General features: G+C 23.2%; 4 protein-coding genes across 4 annotated transcripts; 3 read left to right on the forward strand and 1 right to left on the reverse strand.

Moving 5' to 3' along the window:
* Positions 1–6,380: 6,380 nt before the first annotated feature.
* On the forward strand, positions 6,381–7,806 carry LOC128960184 (dermonecrotic toxin StSicTox-betaIB1i-like; the record flags this gene model as incomplete). The annotated part of the gene is made up of 4 exons (XM_054306255.1): positions 6,381–6,796; positions 6,928–7,227; positions 7,331–7,523; positions 7,638–7,806. Coding segments are annotated over exons 1-4 (978 nt in total), but the record flags the coding sequence as incomplete, so codon positions are not given.
* Positions 7,807–8,077: 271 nt separating this feature from the next.
* LOC128960186 (uncharacterized) lies at positions 8,078–13,462 on the reverse strand. Its single transcript, XM_054306256.1, has 7 exons — positions 13,447–13,462; positions 11,772–12,106; positions 10,158–10,424; positions 9,362–9,667; positions 9,023–9,275; positions 8,566–8,956; positions 8,078–8,462 (listed from the first exon to the last, which is right to left on the reverse strand). The coding sequence occupies exons 1-7, from the start codon at positions 13,460–13,462 to the stop codon at positions 8,078–8,080; spliced, it is 1,953 nt and encodes a 650-aa protein (XP_054162231.1).
* A 1,181-nt stretch (positions 13,463–14,643) lies between these two features.
* On the forward strand, positions 14,644–16,513 carry LOC128960187 (neutral amino acid uniporter 4-like; the record flags this gene model as incomplete). The annotated part of the gene is made up of 6 exons (XM_054306257.1): positions 14,644–14,744; positions 14,831–14,966; positions 15,645–16,008; positions 16,085–16,151; positions 16,268–16,329; positions 16,413–16,513. Coding segments are annotated over exons 1-6 (831 nt in total), but the record flags the coding sequence as incomplete, so codon positions are not given.
* Positions 16,514–19,823: 3,310 nt separating this feature from the next.
* On the forward strand, positions 19,824–20,471 carry LOC128960188 (uncharacterized). The gene is made up of 2 exons (XM_054306258.1): positions 19,824–20,079; positions 20,170–20,471. Exons 1-2 carry the CDS (start codon positions 19,824–19,826, stop codon positions 20,469–20,471), a joined length of 558 nt encoding a protein of 185 aa, XP_054162233.1.
* The last annotated feature ends 12 nt before the right edge of the window (positions 20,472–20,483 follow it).

Genomic DNA, 20,483 nt, shown 5'->3' on the forward strand with positions numbered 1-20,483 from the left:
AATTGATTTTTTGTATACATTATAATAAATGTTGTAATAAATAATAAATAAATGTATGAATATGTTAAATATAATAATATTATAATAAATCGATTATTTTATGTTTTATAGAATTTAATATGAAATATTTGTCGGCTAACAATTTTATTACTCTTTAGATTTAGATTATAATTTATTAGATAAACCAATCCTTTAGTAATATAATCTCCAACCATAACCAATAATATGCCAAACCATAAGCTAACTGTGCTGGCTATGAAACATAGGAATTCAGTCAATTCTAATTTCAATGTTTGCTTAAATATTAATAAGGGATTCATTGGTAACATCAATGATATCCACATATCTGTTGATGCATTGCTATAGACATCTTGTTTAGTAAACTTAAAATATTGTTGCGTACAGTTAGACAGTTTCGGACATTTATCGACACAATATCTATATATATATATTTGTTTCGTTAACTGAATACGTGAGCTTATTATAAGCTAAAATTGTATAATTACAGTGTGAATCATAATTCAATAGTTGTCGTCGTATTGAACCAAAGTATCTAATTGTTTCACTTGTTTGACATTTGGCTAAACAGTCCTCTTGATTGAGATAACCGATTGAATTATAGTCAATACAGTTTCCATTCAATGACAACAATTGTGATTCTAGTCGTTCATAATTGATAACCACTTTTTTCATACCATATGTATAGTCAACCAAAATCGCCGGTTTTCGGTAATAATTATAAATTGTTTCTTTTCGGTGATGTATCAAAACAAACAAAAACTTCACATTAAGTCTCAATGTAATGGTAAGCATAGTGCCACTTGTTATCGTATATGCAGCTGGATCAATTTGATAATCAACGTCAGGCTCATTGTTTAACTGTTGAAACAATGTAAAACATAGATATTCATTTGACATGGACACTTTAATGTCGGATATTAAGCTACAATTTTTATTAGTTTATGAAAATTTAACATTAATAGTGTTAAAGTGCCGACACTTGATTTTTTGTGTTAAATTGTTGATTTGATCTAATCTATCAAATTGTTGAGTAACAGTCATATGGTTTAACATATGATTGGTATAATCATAGAATGATAACTTTGTTTGATTAGCTAATTTAGCATGCTTATATTGATTACGCATAGTATCTAGTACGTTTTGCTTTAGGAATGAAATTTTTGGTGAACATAATGTAATTTCTGTCATATAAACGGATTCTTTAGTTTTAATTATTACATCAGTATTTGTATCGTATATTAAAATTGTGACAATCAATTTGCTGTTAAGTAACATAATTATAACTATTTTATAAGTTTGTAACAAATTTAGAATTAAATTAAATAGAAATTAAATAGAAAAATACTTTCTTGTTTTATATAATAAAACTTTTGAATCACAATATTTTCTAAAAATCTAATCAATCAAAAAAAAATTTATAATAAACTTTAAGAAAAGTAAAAAACAAATACAGAAATTGATTTTCTGACTTTAATTTAAGAAAATAAATATTTTATATTTACTCTAAATTATTTTATACACAATATATAAATTTTGGTAAATATTATTATAACTAATTTTAAGTGATTTTTCTAATTTTGCAAATTAAATATTGAAATTCATTTAATATAATATATAAATTCACTAATACATCATTAAAAATAAAATTTAAGTAAAAATACTCAAATTAAATAAATAAAACAATAATTTTATTTGCAAAACAATAATAATTATAATTTAACATTTACATAATAATTTTAATTTTTAATCAATTAATATTATTGACAACAATGTCAACTTTGTTGTTTTTATAGAACATTAGATTGGCAATATTGTATCTAGTACCATTTTGATCTTTATAGTATTGTACTAAAACTTTAAATCCATTGATTGTTCGAGTTATATAATCACCAATCATAACAATCGATAGGCCAAACCATAAGCTAACTGTGCTGGCTAGAAAACATAGATATTCTTGTACACCAATTTTAAGTTTTTGCTCAAAATTAATAGCCGGGTATATAGGCAATAGTAAATTGATCCAGGTAACATTCGTTAGCATATTTTTTGGGGCTTCAATTTTATTTAGTCTAAAATATTCTTGTGTACAATTTGGTCGATTCGAACAACGACATTGACATTGTTGATAAATATGATCTAATTTATCATTATCAGCGTATGACTGATTAAATGTAGATAAAAATTTATATTGTCCAGGTACATTATTATAGTTTAGTAGACTACCTGCCACTACACCAAACTTATCTATTGTTTTATTTGTATAGCATTTTACAATACAATCTTCATTATTAATGTAACCTAGTTGATTATAATTAATACATTGATCATTTATTGATAGACGTTTGAATATAATGCGCTCATAGGTTAGTGCCAGAGCTCGAGTTCCCGATTGAATGTCTAACAGTGCGCTCAATGTTCGCTGATAATTATAAAGTAATTCTTGACCATGGTGAACAAATAGGTATAGAAATGGCCAGTTGTAATTGAATTGTAGGATAACAATCTTTCCAGTAATATATGTGACCCTGGTCAAATCAATTTGTAATAGATTACGTTGATGATCATTAATCTGGCTAAACAAAGTAAGACAGGCCATATCGTATGAAAGTGATAACTTTAAATTTGATATAATACTACAATTGCTAGTTGTTTCCATTAGTTTGCTATTTTTGTTTGTTTTAACATATAGACACAATAGATTGTTAGTTAGATTATCATAGTCAATCAAATTAGCAAATTGTTCATGGACAGTTAGCTTATTGAACTCATTGGAAATAAATAAATTCAAATTATTATTGAAGTCACCGACAGTTTGATTATATTGTGATTTTAACTTTTCAATAGTCGTTTGCTTAATAAAAGCTGTTTTTGTTGAACACATTGTAAGTGCCGGTAAATAAATAGTGTCATCGTTTTCTATGTTAACATCAGTGTTAGTGTCATAATTGAAATAGATTTGACTAATATCTATGATTTGCAATAGACATCCAATTATACATAATGGGTATACAAACAAATTAATAATTAGTTTTTTATTCATTATTATTATCAGACATTATAATCAGTATAATAATTATATCAATAAATGTTTAATAATTATATGAATCATATATAAATATGTTCAATCAGTTATATGATAATATTAATGATTAATATTAATAAAAAATACTGTACTAGTGATTACAATATTACTAAAGTACAGTATATTATACTATTTAATATAATTCAATAAAATATTGTTGTTTTGATATTTTGGAAAAAATATTCATCAATAATAACTTAATAAAGTTTTTTGTATTATTAATGTAGAGTATTATTCAAATATTACAAACAATAAATCAAATAATTTTAATGCGTTTTCTTTGTAATAAAATAAATAGTATTATTAGTATATATTAGTAAACAGTATCTTACAATTACTTTTATAAATTAATAAAATACTATTATTAAATAAACAAATATTTATTATATTTATGTATATTAATAGTAGAAATAAAAAAATCAATAATAAACTGTTATCAATAAATTTATTTAAAATAGATTCAAATCAATTAATTTATTCATTTGTATTGATTTATTAAATATTTAATTTAATTTGTTTGTTGTTTAATATTTACATTTTGTTTAACCATAATTTGCAGAATATTTTTATTTTTAACTTTTTGTGTATAATTTTTTACATATATAATACCTTTATTAATATACTCGCCAATCATTACCAATGATATGCCAAACCACAAGCTAACTGTGCTGGCTATAAAACATATCCATTCCGTTAATTCTAATTTCAATGATTGTTTGAAAATCATAGTTGGATGCAATGGTAACATCAAACCCACACTTATACCTCTCCTCGACATTTGAGGGACTTCTTGTTTATCAATTTTATAATAATGGTTCGTACAGTCGGGTAATTTTGGGCACCGGTCTAAGCAATAGTCGTAAATTTTGCGCGTATTGTAAACATTTAGGCGCATATCTTTGTACAGTAAAAATTTGTGTTGACAACTTGCATTATAATTCAATAGTTGACCCGGTACTTTATTCAATTGGACCATAGATAAGCGCGTTTGACATTTAGCAATACAGTCATCGTGATTCAGATAACCATAATCTCTATGATTTATACACCAATTGGGCACCGGTAGCAGTTTTGATTCAATACGTTCATAACGTATGGCAACTGTAATACTATCTCGACTATTATCTATCGATACAACTGGCGATTGATAAACATTATATATTAATTGTTTTCTATTGTGAATTATTAAATACATTTGTTTCAATATGTAATTAACATTTATCATGGCTGCCACACCTTGTTCAGCTAAATATTGAGATTGGTCAATTTGATAGTTTTCATCAAGCTCATTATTTAGTTGTAAAAATAATGTAAAACACAACAATTCATCAGATATTGATAGCTTTATTGGAGATATTAAACTACAATTACTATTATTTTTTCTTAATTTAGAAGTAAGAGTATTAAGTGAAAAACAATTGACAGATTTAGTTAAATTATTAATATTAATTAAGCTTTTAAATTGGTTTTCTATAGTTAACTTGTTTAACTCATTTTCAATATAATAATTAAATGTAGAATTGTGTGTTGTATTTATTAATAGCTCATATTTATGCCATATTTTTTCTAGAATATCCTGTTTAATAAATGCCGATTTTGTTGAACACATTGTAAGCGCCGGCAGATAAATGGGACCATCTTTTTCAAGACGAATATCAGTGTTTGTGTCATATTTGAAATATATTTGACTGATTTTAATTATTTGTATAACACATCCAATAGCACATAATGTATATATTAGTATTTTAACTGTATTATTATCATTCATTATAAAAGTAATAATTGTTTTCCAATATTATTAAAAATAATATTAAGATTTTAAAAAATATTTTTTATTAGCTATATACTTTATGTACTGTATTTAATATTAATGAGTTATTTTTTTATTATAACACTATATTAACATATATTAAAGCAAATTGTCATTAAATCAATAAAATATTGCCATGGAATTCTATGTATTTATTTTTTTTATTATAATAAATTTTTGTAATATTGTTAAAACTTTTATCTAAACTTTTAGAGTTGATTCATGCATGTAAGTAAATATTAATTTTATTTTATGATATATTCAAATTGATTTTTATAAACATTTAGTTTATTGATTAATTGATGTTATTTATTAATGTAATTGATGCAATTTAATAATTGTTTATTAGAATGATTTTTTAAATTATAATATATAAATAAATAAATATAAATTTAACTTTGTTATTTACTTTAATAATTTTCAATAGAAAGAGTATTTAATAATAAAATATAGTAATTAAGCACTTTTTCAAAATTTGTTGTTTCCTGTTTGAAACTATTTTTTTCTAAACATACTGTAATTATCATAAGAAACACATAAATACTAAATTATTATTTCTATATACAAATAATATAATTTGTTATGATTAGTGATATACAAACTGTGAAATATGTGATATATTATTTAAAAAGTTTATTAATAAAAATACTAAAAGATTAAAATTTAATTTATTTATTACTATTATTTGATATTTCTTATTAAAAACATGTTAAACAGGGATATGAATAAAAAATAGGATATTCTCTCATAAAAACTTTTTTTTTATAGAAATAATAATAAAAACTTCCTTTTTATTAACTGATATACACCAGTAATTTCTCATTAATTTTACATTTCAATTACTTTTCAAACAATAGAGTCAAAAAAATATTACTCTAAAAAACACATTATTAAGTTTATTTCATTTAATTTACAATCTAAATATATATATATATATATATATATATATAATTTAAATTATATCATTCAAACAACCTTGGTATTCAATCAATTTTTAATTTTATTCAACCCTTCAACTTGTCAGTCATTTCACGTATAATATTAATATTTATATAAATTATTATTAGTTAATATTATTACTGTATACTAATTAGATTTAATATTATTAATCAATATAATATTATTGTCAAATACAGTGCTATGTTTATAAACTTTATAACATATGTGTTGAACGAGTTTTATCAGCAAAAATGTTAATACAATATTTGTTTTACAATATACTGTACATTACATGGTTTCAATTGTTGTTTGTTTTTTTCAAATACTCACTTTTCAAACTAGTTTTCAAAAATATTATAACTTTTGCTAAACTAAATAATGAATAGATTTTTGAATGTCATGTTTTAAAGGTAAGAGAGTAGGTATGAAATACAGTAGAAGTGCAGCGAAAAAAAGTTTACATTTTAATGTTTGCAAACTTTTACATGTTTTGCAGTATTATTAGAGTTTTATTTTATAAAATCACGTTTTGTTTAACCCTTTCACCACTACATTCATTCATTCATTCATTCATTAGTTTTACTTTATTTATCGTCAAAAACATAAAAATCATCAAAAAATATATTAAATGTGTCTAAACTTTATAATTTTTGTGATAACAATATTATATTTATTAAATGATCATGTTAATTCATCACCATCACCACCATTATCATCATCAAAACGTCCCATCTATAACATAGCACATATGGTCAACTCGATTGGCCAAATAGACACATACCTGGACAGAGGTGCCAATGCTATTGAGTCGGACGTACAGTTTCTCAGTGACGGCACACCTGTCTATTTATTTCATGGCTTTCCATGCGATTGCTTCCGGGACTGCACTAAATGGTCATCATTTGATATGTTTATACAGTACGTCCACAATATAACTACACCAAGTAAGCAATTTTAATAAATAGCAATTTTAATAACAATAATGAAGATTTAGTTTAGTTTTTTTAAATAAATAATTTATTAAATAATTTTATTAATAATAAAATATTTAAACTTATTTCTATTATTTGTATAGAGAGTAAAAACTATAGGGAAAGGTTTGTCCTATTATTACTTGATCTCAAACTACAAGGACTGAGTTCAGAGGCCAAAAGGACTGCCGGCAACAAAATGTTTACACTATTATTGAGAAACCTGTTGAATGGTAGCACCAAACAGCCAGACACCCGGGTCAAGGTTGTACTAAGTATACAACGTTATACCGATGAATCATTTATAGATGGCTTTACCAGTGCTATGAGTAAACATAGTATGGATCACTTGAATGAGTTTATTGGTTGGGATATCAGTGGCAATGAACCGCTCGATTCAATCGGTAAAACATTTTATTTAATACTAAATTTACTTTTTTTTGTTATTTAACAAATCAATCAATTTTTAATTATATTTTGAAATTAACTATTTTTTTACTTAATTAGTATCAGTTTTTAAACGTCAAACCATACAAAACGTTTGGCAAAGCGATGGCATTACAAACTGTATAAGTTTTGTCAATCCATTTGACCGATTGTTGGCCGCTATCGGACTCAGAGATCAAAAGGATAGGCCGTTAGTAAAAAAGGTTTATCACTGGACTATTGACTTACATTTTTCACTGCGAAATTCACTCAGGTAACTTAACTCAGTTTAACTAGATCATTTTCTAAATTGATTAATTTTTTATATAATAATTATTGTATTCATAATATACTAACCAAAAAATAAATTATAATATTTAATTGCAAGGACTGGTATCGATGGCATTATAACCAATTATCCGGAACGGTTGGTCACTGTTTTAGATGAATCAGAATTTTTCACTGATATGCGATTAGCCCAATACAAGGATAATCCGTGGATTAGATATAAACAGATTACAGCAATTGATTCAAACGATAATACCATTACCAGACTTACAAATATATTTAATTTTTTATTGAAATATACGAAAAAATCAAATTAAGTCAATTTTGATATTAATTAATATCAAAATTATTGTATTTATGTTTTATTTATTATTTATTTGTAATCATATCATAAGTTATTACATCTCATCAAATTAAGTCACAAAATGTTGTTAAAATGATATTTATTAATAAATTCAATTATATTATCAATAATAATAATATTATTATTAGCAAGTATTGTGAAGTTTCTACTGTTATTTAGATTATTAATAACAAGGATTACAATTCTGTACTTTTAGTCGGTCCGATATCTGCTGAACTACCAGTGTTTTGATCACTTTCTGGTAAACTACTTGTGCTTTTGTCACTTTCGGTTGGACTACCAGTGCTCTGATTACCATCACTTGGTTTATTTGTTTCATTTTGTTCAGTATTATGATCAACATTAGACTCGATGGACGGCATTATACGTGAATCTTCGGTCTTTATCTCTTTAGACAGTTCTTTCAGATCATCGCCACCTTCTTCATCATCATTGGTCTTATCACTGGTCAGATCAATATCTTTGTTAAGATTTAACGAATCGCAGCTCAAATTCCAGAGTTTCTCAGCCATAACACCGTCGGTTGCCTTATCAGTCATATGTTGCAGTTTATCAGAGTTGCTGAAAGTTTAACAAAATTAATGTTATAAAATAATAAACATATCATTTGAATAACACACACACACACACACACACACTCGAAACAATTATACTCAATTAATACCTATAATATTGGCCAGTCTCATTTTTATACTTGTCCTCCACTGCCAAATGTATAATGGATTGTACGCCTAAATAAGCGGTTGACATACGGTTTAGCATATCGTCCACAATAAACATAGTCGGTGTACGATAACGCTTGCGAAGGACACCCGGGTTTATTGCATACACTTTGATATTGGTTTCGTGTAGTCGTTGTGCCAGTTCTCTGGTGATGAGTACCTGTGCCAGTTTGCTTTGGTTATAGGCTGTCAACGATATAAACATTAGCTCCTGATTGATGTCCAGTAGATTGATTTGACCGAAATGATGGGCCACTGATGTAACGTTGACTATTCGGGCGTCGGACGACTTGTATAGGTTTGGCATAAGTAGTCGAGTCAATAGAAATTGGTCTGTCGGGCAAATAGTTTGTTTAATTATTAATATATATATTATAAATTCAAACTGTTATGACTCACTCAGATAATTGACGGCAAATGTCTTTTCAAATCCGTCGGCAGTGATCACCCTTTTCTCATTAAATACGTCACCGCTGTTAACCAACAAATCAATTTTTGGATCTCGTTTAGTGATATAATCGGTAAACAATCGGACGGACAGCATTGAACTCAGATCCAGTTTGTGGACACTCATACTGATATAATTGTGTCCTTTCTTGACATTAGCTATAAAACGCTCTGTTAGGTCAATATCATTGGTTCCAACGATTACCTATTATAACAAAATAATTATTATAATATTATAGCATATTTTTATTTAAAAAAATCAATATATACTTAATCAAAATTATGACTTACTTTATATCCCAGTTTGGCCAACTCGACAGCCGTTTCTCTACCGAGGGTATCATCGGCACCGGCGACTACGGCTACTTTACCTGCAATGTGATTGTGTTTTTCTCCTAATTTGATTGTAGTCATCCTATTGTCTACTTGGGTGCCAACTGTAATCATCTCACCTATTTCCTGAAATATACTTGATACAATTTGATAGTTTTTATAAAATCTAGGTTCTCCCCAATCTCCCAGACCACTAACACGAGTCATCGAGTATAGTGGGCTTAGAAGGGCATCAAAAACACGGGCCTGTATTTCGGCAAATGTCTTCAATAACATAAATACCAAACAAGACATTGTTTTTTACAATCAAAAACTTTATATAATTGTAATGTTAATTATTATATTATAATTTTTGTTTTACAAACAACAATAAAAATATTTTTTTTAAAATCTAATGTAACGAACTGTATGTAACATATTTTATTGTAATTAAATTTAACAACATTACTGTATGTGTGATATCCTGAATTCAATTGAAAAATAGGAACAAGTTGAGTTTATTGATTTTTTTTGTGCTAGTTTGAAAATATTATATTTTTTCCTTCAATAGGTAATTGACAAAATATTAGTTCAAATATATTTTGTATTTAAATAAAATTTTAAATGTATTTTATTGTTTATGTAAATTATATAAACTTATATTTATAAAAAATAATTAATTTTTATAATTATATTATAATGCTATAATTAAATAGAAAATTATAAATAAAATAAATAACAATATTAGACAAAATATATAAATATCTTTTATTACAATTTTAACATTTTCATTGCATTTAAGTTTATCATTGTTTTTGCGACTTTTAAATGGTTTACAATTATTTTCGTATAGTTTATTCAAAAAGATTTCATACTTTTTGATGATAATCTGTTGCAATGTATAGGCATCGCATCCCTGGTCACCAGTCATTGACAGCACTATATTCATGTCACACTGTTGTGCCCGTTGTATGGCACACAACATACCGGTGCAAAACACACTGTTATTACGAGATTCTTGTGAATATTCATTCAGTATTTCCTTAATATTTTGTATGAATTGTTTTTCACATAAAATCAAATCATTTGTTTCCAACAATTTGTTTAAACATAAACTATCAATAGTATTGAGAGTGTAATAATAATTATTAACAGTGAATAATGTTTTACAGTTAATTAATTTAAATGATAGTAATAATAAAGAAACTAAAAAATTAATTTTCTTTGAGTGTAACAAATTTACATAAAGCATTGTATAATTTATTATTTTACAAAAATTAATTTAAAAAACTCAACATTTAATTAGCATTTATTTTAATAATAGATTTGTTTTCTCAAAAAAATGCTAAACAAAAATATGCTAAAACTTAATGTCAAGTTTATATATGTTTAGCACTTGCGCTTTAAAAAAGTTATTAATAGTTTTAAAATAAATTTTTGTCAAAAAATAAAATAAAAATTATTTTCTGTCTAACACTGAATCTTTTTTTTAGAAAAAGTTAGAAATACAGTATAAACGAGTTATATAAATGATATATAAATATAAGTATTTATAATAAAATATGAAAATAGTTGATTAATTTCTATGTATAATTAGATACAATGATTTTGTTGTTTAGTTTTTTTATTAATTAATATTGTATTATATTATTAATTATTTTTTAAAATATATCAATGTATTATATGTGACCTTGTTTTATAACATATATAATCATAGTTTACTATACAGTATACAGTATATTAAATATTTTTATTTATTTCATTATTGAATATATTAAATACCATTTATATTGAATGAATCATTCAATTTAATTAGAGGTTTGATTACAAAATACAGTAAAGTAATTGTGGTTTTATTTCATATTTATAACATAATTTCTATTGAATTATCCTTCAAATAAATCCAAGTGTAACTGATTTCAATAACCTAAAAAATCAATATTTTTTATACAAATTAACATATTATACAATTGCTAAAACATAGAAAACGATAACCTCTGAAAGTATATTAAATGTAATATTTTAAAATCAATTACTAATTTATTAAATATTGATTATTGATAAACATTAACATTTATATTTATTAAGTTAATTAATTTTTAATCAATTTATTGATATTTACTTCAAACATAAAAAACGAAAACAAGATTTTGTATTTTTATAAAATAATTAAAATTATTAGATTATAATACATTAAAAAGTTAATAAATAAATAATTACAGTATTAAAAATAGAATATATTTAAAATAGATAAATAATGTATTAAATAATACATTTCTATTAATATATTGTTTTATTAAAAATAATAATAAATTATATTTATTAAAATAGACGTTAAAATGAAATAAACTGATGTATTGGTAAATCTAGTAAAAGTTGTTTGATTTACGACAAAATAATTACAAATTAATGAGTTTTCTTGATATTCGGAGCACTTGTCCAACACGTCGTGTTTGATGTGTGCCTCACTCGGCAATTGTCCATAAAGTTTGGCCACTTTATCGCCGCAAACACTTATACTATTTGCCGCACGAGTCACACACTGTTTGGTGAGCCAACCGCCGCAACAAACGGCCCGTTTGACTGACTCTGTACTCACATCCATACGATGCATATGTAGTGTTGTGTTCACCGTTTGTTTGTAGGTCCGTTCGCACCGGTAGCGCAACGGTCTGAGTGCCGATTCACACGTGGGATTGTCCCAGAGGTCAACCTCACCCAAGTCTAAGAGAGGGATATATATTTGGAAAACATGACAACTGATAAAACTGTAGCAAAACATTAGTAAAATAAGTTGTCTAAACATTTTGTGCGACTCGAGAGTTGTTGTCATAAACCAGATAAACATAAAGTATTGATAAGTATTGAACTAATCAACTAATAAATAATTTACAAAATAATTAAAAATTTTAATTGAAAATAAAATGACTTTGAAATACAAATATATTAAATTATAATTTTATATATTTATAAGATTTATAGCATTTCTTATTTCTAAATTTGAATCACAAATAGTATATAACTTGAAGATAATCACTAAAAAACTTTATTTAAAAAAGATTGTTTAGTTTTATAATAAGTTACTTATAGTTTGTATTTAAATTTAGTTAACATATTTGGTGTATGTAATGATAATTTATAAATAATTTTATTTTTGGGGCTTTTATTTAACATGCATTGACAACCCATTCTTAATTTGAAACAAAATAATTATATATTATTAAAATTAAATAATATTTTTGTTATTTTTGATTTAGTAAATTTGTAATTAACTCTCTTTTACACTAAAACTTTACTATTGTAATGTTGTAATTGTAAATGATTTTTATTTATTATATTTGTTTTTTTTATTAAAAAACTACTTCAAGGGTAATATATGCAAAGCTTTTGTTTTATAAGATTATGATTTTTTCAATATATAAATAATATTGTATTTATATAAATAATAAAAACTTATTTTGACGCACAGATTATAATTGTTGTACATTTATAATCAAATCTAATAAATGACTTTAAGATTAAAATCGTGACACATATTGATTTAGCGAAGCAATGATCAAATAAATAAAATTATTAAAAATCAATAATAATAATAAATAATAATATAAGATATTTATTTAAATACTGCAATTACATGATTTTTGTAATTATAATAATAAAGTTTTACAATACAATATAGAAAAAATAAGCTTTCTTATAGTTAATATAAATTATTTAATAATTTAAATAAATATTTATTAGAAATTATTATTTTTTATATATATAAATTATTACAATTTGAGAAATATTATATGAGATATTATTTGTAAAATAATTAATAAAATTCAAGTTACATAATATATATATATAAATATTGATTACTTTCAATCACAGAATTATTGATGTCTTATAGTTTATATATTACGGTAATGCCATAGCTATGGCACAGGATAGTTGACATACAACACACATAAGTAGACAACCAACACATGGTGCCAATGGTCCGGCCACTAATGATAGTACTAAAGTGAGCACCAGTACTACTAGAGATAGCACTACGAATAACAGTCCGCCCACGAGAATACCTAATACACCCGCCATTTCAATAATTTTTTATGTTATAATAATGACAAATAAAAATCTCAACAATTATTTATTAGCAAATAGTGAAATAAATTAATATATTATAATTAAATATTTTTTTTAATTAAGCTATTTATAGAAAAATTTATGTCAATCACATTATGTATTTGTTTGTGTCCGGTATCCTTATTGTTAATAATAATAATAATTAATTTATAATATTAGCAAATATACTGTTGTTGTAATTAAATTTTATATGTAGTTTTTAAAAACCATACTTTTTCCTTATGACTTAATAATTTGTAAAATATTATATTTATTTGTACTAAATTTATTATAATTTAAAATATTGTTATAATTATAAATAAAGTTAATAATATTATAATAATCATAGTTATCTAAGTTAACTTATCTTTTGATTAATATTAATTAATTTATTATTTAATACTGTTAACACGTGTATCAATAAAACATATCATTAAAACTTAATTACTTTAATCAAAACATGAAATAATTATCAAAGATTTTTACTAATAAAATATCTGTCAAATAGAGAATATATTAAATGTTTTTTTATATAATACTGTAAATATTATTAAAGTACTAAATAACAATTTTCTAGTGTTAATAATTTTTTTTTGTTTATTTTTATTTTAAAATAAATGTTTAGCAAAATATTTAATAAAATATGTCTATCATAAGTTAATACATAATAAATATGTATAATCATTTTGTGTAAATAAATTAGTAATTATTTTTATTATTTGTTATAACTAGATAAAAATTAAAAAGTTGATACCTGTACTATAATTAATAGTAAATAACTGTTATTTCATTGTTTACTAATATTTTTAACTAACAGTATTATCTAATGTTTTGAATATTGTAATGATCTATTAATAATTAAACTGTCAATTAAGACAAAATAAATAAATTGAATCCAATTTTGAAATTATTTGTTGGTAAATTGTGTAAAACATTAATAGTTAAAACAACATTTTAAAAATTTTATAAGAAATTTATATTAAATTAATAGTGTTTGACAAATATACTACAGTAATCAAGAATATGACTAAACAATATGATATTTACAATTTTTGTTACTAGAGTTTCACAACAAACAAATATTAAGCTAATAATTATAGTTATTTAAGTGACAGTTTTAAAATAATTGTGCTAGTGGACACAATAAATACAAAATGCACCAGGTCACTACTAAAATTAATAGTGTCCAAGCGCTTATGCATTTACTTAAGGCATATGTTGGAACCGGTATATTGGCTATGCCTTTAGCATTTAGGTTAGTTGCATAATACTATTAAAAATTATAGTTAGTATTATAAATCATATTACTATAAACTACTAATATTTTTTGATAAATAATAGCCACTCGGGTTTTGTGATCGGCATAATTGGTACGACAATTATCGGCATTTTATGTAACAGTTGTATACATATGTTACTCGAAATAAATGTCACTCTATGTCGTCAACTAAAATGCGAACCAATGGACTATGAAAAAGTTAATTTAAAAAAATAAAAATATCTATAAATATATATATAATATTAATTAAAAAATAAAAAATAATTACTATTGATTAGATAGGAAAACAGGTATTCCTAAATGGACCAACATCATTGCGAAAACTAGCTAATCTATCACAAACATTGATCATTATATTTATACTATTAACACAATTGGGGTTTTGTTGCAGTTATTGTTTATTTATATCAGAAAATATTAGACAAGTTTGTATATATTTTTATTTTTTAATATTCTAAAAAAACAATTACTAAAATATTTATCTCTTTTTTTTTTGCTATAACAATATTTTAGTTTCTAATCAATATGACAACATTACCGCATGTTTCAATGTCAATACGATTATATTTGCTAATAATAATGCCGTTTATTATTTTATTAAATTTTATTAAAAATCTTAAACTGTTGTCCATAGCGTCCGGTTGTGCAAACATTACCCAATACACCGCATTGGGAATTATATTGTATAACTTATTTAATAATATACCAGATATTCATAATCGCCAAATGTTTGGCACACAATTACCATTATTTTTTAGTACAGCTGTTTTTACATTTGAAGGCATTACTGTCGTACGTATAATTTATTTGAATATTTTTTTTTTAAAAAAATATTTAAAATAATAGCAAATTTTATATTATTTTCAAACAAAAAAGATCATGCCACTTTACAGTGCTATGAAAAATAAGCATAACTTTGGCAAAACATTGGGTGTCGTAAATATATCAATAGGTTTTGTAATATGTCTGTATATATTAGTAGGTTTGGCCGGTTATATAAAATATGGTGACCAAGTGACCAGTGTTATTACATTATCACTGCCAAATGAACCACTTTACAATAGTGTTTTAATAATGTATACGTTTGCTATTGTTATATCCTATTCAGTACAAATGCATGTTGTCATTGAACAGTTATGGCCACGATTAGAGTCAATGCTCCTGGATCATTTTCAAATTCGACAATTGTTTATACAAATAATCAATTATGTATTTCGCGCTTTACTAGTAATTCTAACATGTAATAATAATAATAATAATAAAAATTTAATTAATTTTATAAATAATTAAAATAGTTTTATATATATATAATTTAGTTGCACTTGCTGCATTTATACCAAGATTAGATCTAATTATAGCATTAGTTGGTGCCATTTCATGCAGGTATGTTTTTTAGCTATTTTATTATTATTATTTAGTTTACATATTTTTTTAAATAATTAATGTATTTTATATAATGTAAAATTTGTTATATTAATTAATTATATATTTTTTAAAAGTTCAATTGCCATAATAATACCGCCAATATTGCATACTATCTATTGTTCGACTATAAAAATGAGTAAAATTTTGTTACTTTTTTTAGTATTTTTATTGTATATAATTTAGATTAAATTTTTTTTATTTGATATTATATTTTGACAGATGGCACAAAAAGAGTGTTTATTTATTTAAGAAATTTAATTATATTTATCATTGGTTTACTTGGTTTTATTACCGGAGCATATTTTAGTATAAAAGACATAATTAATATATTTTGAAAAATTAATTAATTGATTTGTTTAGTTTTGTGAATCTAAATTTGTAATATATTGTATATAACATATTTGATTATTTTTTTGTTATTTATTAAATTAAATTAATATTATAGAATAGAAAAATACACTTTAAGAAATAATTTTACATATAAATAAATATATAAATAAAATTTTAATTAATACATTTTAATTATTCTGCTAATAAATAATTAACAACTAAAAATTAAATCAATTTTTTAAACAATTATAATTATTTATTACATTATTGTAGTTAATATAAAAGTTGTTAATTCAAAAAGTAGTTTTTTATAAATATATCAAAATAATAAGATTTCATACATATAATAGCTAAATAATGTACAAAACTATTAAAAAACTATTAATTTTTAATTGATATTATAATGCTTTTAATATGAATATTATTTACAGTAATTATTAATATAAATATATTATTAAAATGACTTTACATTTATCATATAAGTTACACTAATTATATATTAATATTATAAATAAAATAAATTACTTATTTGCCATAAAAAGTATCTTAAATAAATAATATATTTAGTTTATTAAAATTAGACAATTTTTAGTTAATTTAAGTTTTCAATTACTATTTTTTAACGTTTATAATTAGTCGAATAAATAAATGTGTACTCTATATAAATTATTTGTTGGGGCAAAATTTAGAGTACGAGCTGTGTATACCCCCTCTATTGGATTTTAGTTTAACTAAAACTATACACTGTGTATGTTATACACTGTATAATATACAGTACAGTATAACATATACATAGAAAGCAAGCAATAGTAGTCAAGTAATAGTAAATCAGTGTTACCTAACGTTACCTAACCTGGTGTACGCCCCGCAACCTAACCTAAATTTTAATGGTATTACACAATAATTAATAATTTCTAAATAATTAATTATATACACAATTAATGACCAATTAGTGTTTTCACTTAACTGTATGCTATATTGTGGTTGTACTGTATATTTGTATCAATGTGTAGCTTTAGTAGTGCTAACCATACATCAAACATATAAGCACCGATAGATTTCCCCTAACTTATACATGCAAATTGACTTTATATGTATAATAGTTGCAGCGCCTATTGCTATGACTTTACTGGATAACATTGCTAACTTCCACAGTGTGCCAGTGGATTTGATCTATGGTGCTAACACATTAGTTGTCTTTTAGTATAGTTGTAATTTTTTTTATGCATTAGTAATAATTTTATTTGAATATAAAGTAGCAGGACGGTTAAGTAAATTTTGGAAATTAATATTTTAATTGATATATTTTAATAAATATTATAATTTTACATAAATATATTAAATTTTAGATCAATCGGACCAATAATTTTAAAGTTATTAAATAAAATAAATTTTGATTATAATGGGAGGTATACAAGAAAAATCAAACTTTGAACCCCCAAAAAACACCCGTCCCTGGGATCAAATTTTAAAATTTATGTAACATCACATGACAAATTAATTGACACAAAAATTAGCTTACAATATGTGACTTAACTTTATTCTATCGATAATAACTAAAAAAATTAATTATTGATTTTATTAATTATTGTTTTAATAAAATTGATTTTTAATATTTTTATGTGGCTCAACTTTGTGCAATTGAAAACTAATTAAAAAATAGTTTATATAAGTATTATAATTTTAAAAATTATAACATTAAATTATTAAAAATCAATTTTATTAAAACAATAATTAATATTTTTTAGTTATTATCGATAGAATAAAGTTAAGTCACATATTGTAAGCTAATTTTTGTGTCAATTAATTTGTCATGTGATATAAAATATGTACTATATAGTTTTATGTCTCATTAATATGGTATTGTATTACAGTAGCTATAGATATGGGGATCCCATAGCTATAACAATAAAGTTTTTCTATAGAAATTTAATCATGAAAACTTTTCTAGAAACTTTCTCACAAAAATTTATTAGATATTCATTGATTAGAAAGTCAAAGAGATGACCCATAAATAGGTCGACACGTATTTGAATTGTAATAATCTTTAATAAATTATAATAAGAAAATTTTATTGAAATATTTTATTTTAAGTCATTTTTAAATATAAGGTATTTATATTATAGTTTCTTGAATTTTTTACAGTAATAAAATAATTAATAATTAATTAATTTTCTATTAATGGAAAGCATTTATATGTAGTTCAGTATTAGATATAATCAATTTTATCAAAATATTATTTTATTATTAATATGTAAGAAATGTTATCTCATATCAATTCCATGAGTTTTTATATTAATCATAAACTGCATGTATTTTACTTTAATCATAATTAGTCAATAAAACTATTTTATTAATTATCATTTTAAAAATTGTTAATTACTACTATAAATATCTTAGGGTTAGATTAATTAAGATATGTATTACTAATTTATTTACATTGCATTTGCAATTGTATTTCTTCTATACTATGAAATTTAAAAGCAAAAAAAGTAAAAAAAAAATGTTATAAAAATATTAATATAAACTTTACAATCTATAGGAAATATAATAAAAATTACAATGTTAATATTAGATACATAATAAACTACTAATTGATGATTAATGGGCATATTTTTATGATAATCATAACTATTTAACAAAAATAATATTATAATTTTATTTTATCTTATAATTAATTAGATGTTATATTAATACCAGATTTAATTAAGTACAGGTAATATACAAAAATTACAACAAAACAAAACAATTATTATGACACCTGTAAAGTTTAAATACACTATTAGGTCAATTAATTTATTAAATATAATATAAATATTTAACAATTTATTACTATCAAAATATTTCAACAAAATAATTATTGTATGCAATAATGTGTTATATGATATTATATTATACTATAAATTTATGTTTTATGATGCATACAATATTTATTAGATTATAAATAAAATGCTATGAACTATATTGAGTGATTATTTTTTATATATCTCACATTTTACTTATATATGTTACTCAGTGATACAAAGAGATTAAATTTATGATCATTTGTGATAAATTAATATAATATTTTATAACAATCACAAACATAAATTTCATTTAGATGATACAACTTTTGTGACTCTATATAGAGTATATATTAAGAAAATTGTTAATATATATAAATTAGTGTATTTTCTTTTTATCTAATTTTGCTATTAAAACCTAAAAATTTTCTTTAATTTTTTAAAAAAATAATACTATATTTTAATTATTCAATTTATTAAAAAAAAATAAATCAATTTTTTTATTAATTTAATAAAAATGATTAGTAAAATAGTAACAGCAATAAGTTTACTAGTTATAGTAGTTAACATTACTGATTGTGTTTATGTTAGAATTTCTAATTATGATTCAATACAATTTCCATTAACACAATTTTGGAAGTTTCCAATCAAGACAACTCAATTTGAATGCAAATGTGATTATGACCATGGTCAATCTGTTAATTCAATCAAATTGTTGTTTAATGATAAAGAAATTGTTAGCATAGACACCACCAAAGTTGATAGTAAACCGGGTAAACATTATTTTTGTTTATTTAAAAAATAATAATGATTAACATTAATCTGATTACTAATATTATTATTTATTTGTCTCTTTATTTTAGAATTGATCAAAATATTTGACAAAAATTTGACAAAAGTTGATATAAAGAAAGCAATTTTTTCAAAGCCATGCAAACTAACTGTCCCATTGATAGACGTGAGCCGTGATTCAGAGGGAAAATACCAGTGCCAAGTAAACTACTCCCCGAGTAAAGAACCGGTCAAATCGCTTATGTATTACGAAACGACCCGTTGGTCTAACAATAGTTTCTATTTTATTGAATACCACAGCAATGCCGTCGCTGTTAAACTTTCAATGATTTTAACTATTATTTCAATTTTACTGTTTGTTTTCACAAATTGAAAATTTAATTAA

Source organism: Oppia nitens, unplaced genomic scaffold (assembly GCF_028296485.1).
Source record: "Oppia nitens isolate AA-2021 unplaced genomic scaffold, nextdenovo-longstitch-racon4-pilon3 scaffold4_pilon_pilon_pilon, whole genome shotgun sequence".
In the NCBI taxonomy this organism is placed as follows: Eukaryota; Metazoa; Arthropoda; class Arachnida; order Sarcoptiformes; family Oppiidae; genus Oppia; species Oppia nitens.

Bases quoted from the DNA above. Each gene is read 5' to 3' on its own strand.
- LOC128960186 (XM_054306256.1), bottom strand. The intron at 9,668-10,157 runs GTAATAAAAGAT...ATGTTATTGAAG, and splicing joins GCAATGAAAATGTTAAAATT to ACATTTGCCGAAATACAGGC. The intron at 8,463-8,565 runs GTATTAATTGAG...TTAAACTTTCAG, and splicing joins GAGACTGGCCAATATTATAG to CAACTCTGATAAACTGCAAC.
- LOC128960188 (XM_054306258.1), top strand. From the start codon at position 19,824: ATGATTAGTAAAATAGTAACAGCAATAAGTTTACTAGTTATAGTAGTT. The intron at 20,080-20,169 runs GTAAACATTATT...TCTTTATTTTAG, and splicing joins CAAAGTTGATAGTAAACCGG to AATTGATCAAAATATTTGAC.